The sequence below is a fragment of the Fukomys damarensis genome, unplaced genomic scaffold (genome assembly GCF_012274545.1).
Source record: "Fukomys damarensis isolate Sample0158 unplaced genomic scaffold, DMR_v1.0_HiC HiC_scaffold_16, whole genome shotgun sequence".
In the NCBI taxonomy this organism is placed as follows: domain Eukaryota; kingdom Metazoa; phylum Chordata; class Mammalia; order Rodentia; family Bathyergidae; genus Fukomys; species Fukomys damarensis.
Genome location: NW_022900928.1, coordinates 96,581,673 through 96,587,183, shown reverse-complemented (window position 1 = coordinate 96,587,183; position 5,511 = coordinate 96,581,673). Strand labels below are relative to the sequence as shown.

Sequence of the window (5,511 nt, the reverse complement as noted above, 5' to 3'; positions counted from 1 at the left end):
AAAAAAAAAAAAAAAAAAAAAAGAGCACAGTTTCTCTTATATGAGAAACCCAAAATATAAATCAAAAGTAAAATAAAGGATAGATAATAGGAAGTAGAGAGATATTTTTCAAATGAGGAGAGGAACAAGAGATGGAGAGGGTGAGAGAAGGAAGGGAAAAAGGATTTTTAAAAAGAGAATCAAACAAAAAAATTGAAATAGATCTTTTTCCAATGGGAAGGAGATTAGGGGTTGGAGGGACCAAAAAGGAATGCGAGGTGAAGGGGATCCCCCAATTAAGATGTGTTATATACATCTTCAAACTCCTTGCTGGGTGTGGAGGCGCACGCCTGTGATCCCAGCACTCAGGAGGGTGAGGGAGAAGGTTCACTGTGAATTCAAGACCAGCCTGGGGTATAGTGAGTTTCAGGTCAGTCTCAACTATATAGTGAGACCCTATCTCAAAAAACAAAAACAAAAACAAAAACAAAAAAACCCCTCCTCAAAAATGTATTCACTAGGGCCGGGGATTTAGCTCAGCGGTACGGTGGCCTGCCTTGCAAGTTCAAGGATCTGAGTTCAATCCCCGGTACCAAAAAAATAAAAAAATAAATGTAATCATTATGTACTGAACCAATAATTTTAAAAAACCCCTTGTACAAGATGGTGTGGTATCTGCATGTAAACCTATCTTCCTCTATGCTTCATATCATCCCTGGATTACTTTTTGAGTTTTTGAGACAGGGCCTCACTATGTAGTCAGGCTGCCTTTGAACTCACAATGCAGCCCAGGCTGGCCTCAAACTCATGGTGATCCTCTTGCCTCAGTCTCCAGGAATTCTGGGATTAGAGGCGGTCCCACCACACCGCTGGGATTCTGCTGTTTCCTTTCAGTGAGTGCAGGATGCATCAGGTTGAAAATGGAGAAGCAGGCAGCTTTCTTCCTCCCATCCCATCTCAACTGCCCCATGGAAGGCCCCAGGCAGCAGGGAGCTGGCTTCCTTGCAGTCATCAGCCAAGGGCAAGGTCAAGGACCTAGGGGACCTGAGAAAGCCTTTGGACATTGCCCCAAAAGGCCTCATTTCCACTAAGATCTTTTTTGTAGGGAAGACAATCCTTGAGCTCTTTTCTGTTCCAGCACACACCACACACCACACACAGACAGACAGACAGACAGATGCACGCGCACGCGCGCACACACACACACACATACACACACACGCAGACGCCCCCAGGTACTGGGGCTGGAACCCAGGGTCTTTGCACTGAGCTATGTCCCAGCTCCTTTCATGTTTTACTTCGTGATTGCAGGTAGAGCTCTGGATCGGTCCTCTCCGAGTCCTTGCTGTAGCTCCCCCTTGTGGAAAGCATGGGCAGTGCAGCTCCTCCGGGTGCCCCGACTGGACCCAACCCTTTGAGATCCGACCCTAGCTTGGGGACCTGGCCTCGGGGCGGGCAGGATCTCTCTTGGATCGCACTGCCACATGCCCGCTGGTGCCTGGGTGAAGGGACACGCACAGTTGTGTATTCACTCCGTAGGAAGCCGGCTGAAGGAAGGAGAGTGCCTCTGTGCCTCTTTCCTCCTTAGGAAGGCGCCACCCACAGCCAGCCTTTCTCTTCCCATTTCCCGTCCTGTCTTCGGCCCCTCTGCCATGTCTGAGGATAGCTGGACACGAGTTCTTTCACTGTTACCCTCACCCGCGGCCTCCCGCTGAGGACACGAAACTGAGCCTAACACTGCACCCCAGGCTTCCTTTGTCCTCGGTCCCGGCAGCTGTGGGACCTAGGAGGTGTCGGACAGGAGTGGAGGGGGCGGGGCGAGCAGAGCCACAAGGGAAGCCTGTGTCATCGTGTGTCCCCACTGCCCCCTGGAGGGAAATCTCAGAACTTCCAAGTTGGCAACAAGTACGGTAATATAGGCCTTCGGAGGGTCTCCCCGACACACGCAGGAATAAACTTGTTTATAACAGATTAATGGAGAGTGGGGATTCAGCTCAGTGGTTCCAGCACCTGCCTGGCAAGCGGCAAGGGCCCGAGTTGCATCCCCAGTACCAAAAAACAAAACAAAACAGATTAATGGAAAGCAAAGAACCAAGTCATGACTTGCTATGTCATTTGCAAAGCCTCAAATATCAATTAAATCTGCATAAATACCTGCCATGCTGTGAAATGTAACTGTGGGATATGGGGAATGTTTACATTTTAGGATTTTATTACAGTCAAAGATACATGGCAATTCCCCTAAAAATCTTCCTTCTCAATTCAAACACATTTATCCCATGGTTCAGGCTGCTTTCTGAAGCAGTTCTGCAAGTCTTTTGTGAGAGCCTTTAGTTTCACTGCTGTGGTTGCCTTGATGTCCTGAATCAATTCCTTGTTGACTTTGGGGAAGAGCCAGAAGTCACATGGTGCAGTCCAATGACCGAGGTGGATGAGGACACACAGCAACGGTCTTTACAGCCTACCTCTCCTTTGGATGGCACTTGCAAAGGTACTTGCAATGATTTTAATCCCACCTCATAAAGATACTCAGGAAAGAGCACCTCCAAACCTGCTTCAGAAAGTGGCAAGATCATTGGAGTAAACACATTCAAAGGAGGAAGATTCTGAGGAGGATTTATGGCAATTTTTTTCTGTAATAAAAAAAATTTTTTTTGGTACTGGGGATGGAACTCGGGTCCTTGTGCTTGCGAGGCAGGCGGCGGAACCCAGCATGTAATAAACATTTTAAAAGGTTTTTATAAGACAAGGCTTTTGCTATATAGTTCAGGCTATCCTTGAAGTCATGCAACCCTCTTGCCTCAGCCTCCTGAATGTTGGAATTACACGTTTGCGCCACCACACCTGGCTCACACTGTGTATTCTATTCTCTTCCTTTTGAGGATCTAGTTGCACATGAAAGAAAAGAACGAGGATGGGGCAACCTGGGAACTGGCAGAGGTGTACATTTTCATGTGGAAGCAGCTGCAGCTCTTCCTGTCTGTGGGACTCTAGGGCACAGAGATATCAGGCAGTTCTGAGTCTGGTTCTTCCCTGTGCCCTGGGAAAGATGCAGGTCCTATATATTGGTTTTTGGAGACAGCATCTCACTATGTAGGTTCAGGCTGGCCTTGAACTCACTATGCCCTAGGCTGACCTCAATCTCTCAGTGATGCTCCTGCCCCAGCCTCCTGGGTGCTGGGATTACAGGTGTGTGCTCCCACTCCCAGCTGTCTTAAGAGAGAACAGCAGGCTGGGGAATGCAGCAGGACCTAGGGTTCTAGGGTTCTTAAACTTATTTGCCTGACAATCCCCTTGGGCTTGTAGAAAAATGAAGACCAAAAGGACAGATTCCAGGGATCCGGAGGGCTCTGGTGGGATTGTGCAGGTTTACAAAGGCTTCCCAAAACTCATTTGTTGAAATCCTAACTTCCAAAGTGATAGTATTAAGAGAGGGCCTCTGGCAGGGGATCAGGTGACAAAGGGGGCGTCTTCATGTGTGGGACAGGTGCCCCCCACTGTGAGGGCTGGAGGTGGACCCCAGGGCCTTCTCAATGAACTAAACCCCCAGTCCTTTTTCATTTAATTTCTTTTTTTCTGTTTTTTGAGACAGGGTCTCACTCCGTAGTTGAGACTGACCTGGAACTCACTAGGTAGCCCAGGTTGATCTCGAATTCACAGCGATCCTCGTGCCTCAGCCTCCTGAGTGCTGTCATTACAGGCATGCGCCACCACGCCCGGCTCATTTTAAAAATTTTGACAGAGGATCTCACTAAGTTGCTAAATTGCCCAGGCTGGGCTGGCATTTTTCCATCCTCCTGCCTCAGCCTCCCAAGTGCTGAATTTACCAGCAGGCACCACCCGCCAGGCCTAGCTGAGAGGTGCTTGCCACCCCCATGGGACGCAGAGGCAGTCTGCGTCTGCAGGGTGGAGCAAGCCCTCTCCAGACCAGTCTGCCTTGGCTTTGGGTCCTGGACGCGGAGAAACAAAACAAACTCTGAAAGCTTCTACTCGCCCAGGGTAGGTGTTTCCGGCACGAGCGGGAGAAGCCAGATGTGCTGCTGCTAAAGACCCTGCAATGCCCAGGGCAGCCCCGCGCCCCAGCACGTGCCCAGCAACGCATCCTCAACGTACCAGGGTTAATGTGAGACGCAAAGGCCCGGGCCTAGAACCCGGGAAGCTCTGGCTGCGGTTCACAGGTGCACGGCGCCATCTCGTGGCAGCGGCGCGAACAACACGGGGAGGAATTTCGCAAGAACGCGAGACTCTTAGTAACAATAATTAGCTGAAAGGGTGTGGAAATCTAGGGCAGGCTGTTCACTCTGAGCTTTCTATGGCAAGGAAGCCAGCCAACCTGGCTTGCATTTGGCAGAGACGTAAGTACAAGCGGAGGCAAATGCTGGTGGGAGAAACAAACAAACAAACAAAAAACCCCCCAAAAAAACAAAAACAAAAAAAGAGCGGGGCGTGGTGGCGCACGCCTGTAATCCCAGTACTCTGGAGGCTGAGGCAGGAGGATCACTGTAAATTCGAGACCAGCCTGGGCTACATAGTGAATTCCAGGTCAGTCTCAACTACACAGTGAGACCCTGTCTCAAAAAACCAAAACCAAAAACAAAAAAACAATCCCCCCCACAAAAACAGATGCTGGTGGGAGAGGTGTTGGGGGGGGGTGTTCCAGGAATTGCACCTGAATTGCAGTAGATGGGAACGCTGCATCTGATGTGATTGGTTTGGGTCTCCATGGTCGGGCCACACGAGGAAGTGGCAAGAGGATTAGGGCAGCGGGCAGTCACTGGCAATCATCGACCAAGTCCTCGGAGGCCGCAGGTCAGAATTCTGCGGGCACATATGTCCCCATGAATATTCCGTTGTCCTTTTTTTTCCCCCCCTGTACAGGGATTGAACTCAGGATCTTAAGCTTGCGAGGCAGGCACAGCGCCACTGAACTAAATCCCCGACCCTCCGTTGTCCCTTGGTATATTCAATCGATTAATTTATTAGTTATTCTAATTGGGGGGCGGATACCGGGGATCGAACTTGAGACCTTGCGTTTGAGAGGCAGGCGGCGACACCACTGATCTAAATCCCCGGCCCTATTTTTTAATTTTTATTTTATTTTGTTATTATTATTTTTTGAGACAGGGGCTCTTTATATAGTTCAGGCTGGCCTCGAACTCGCGGTGATCCTCCTGCCTCAGACACCCTAGTGCTAGGATCACAGGTGTGCACCACCACGTCCGGCTCTACAATTAGCACATATTTATTGGGCTCAATCAGAAACAGCTGAATGAATGCACCTAGCCTTTCCAGAGTCCCTAGCACACATGCAAACACCATCGATCAATGAGAGGTGTCAGGAGAGAGGAACTTTTGGGTCGGTGACTCTGGACCCGAGTCCCTGCCACCTGCGTCCGTGTTCGCGCAACGTCCCCTTTAAGGGGCGGGCACAGGGACACTCCCGGAAGCGGCAGGAGGCGACCTCTGTGTGCTCCGGGCCGCGCCGCGATCCCCCAAACCCCGTGGCCCCTGCACCCCGGTCCCTGTCCCGTC

General features: G+C 50.3%; 1 protein-coding gene across 1 annotated transcript in view; it reads left to right on the top strand.

The window, feature by feature from the left end:
- Nucleotides 1–4,701: 4,701 nt before the first annotated feature.
- Nucleotides 4,702–5,511, top strand: part of Adck2 (aarF domain containing kinase 2) — an 11,395-nt gene continuing 10,585 nt past the window's right edge. Inside the window, exon 1 of the mRNA XM_010631714.1 lies at nucleotides 4,702–4,788. Within this exon, the coding sequence (XP_010630016.1) occupies nucleotides 4,702–4,788 (87 nt within the window). The remainder of the gene's footprint in view (nucleotides 4,789–5,511) is intronic.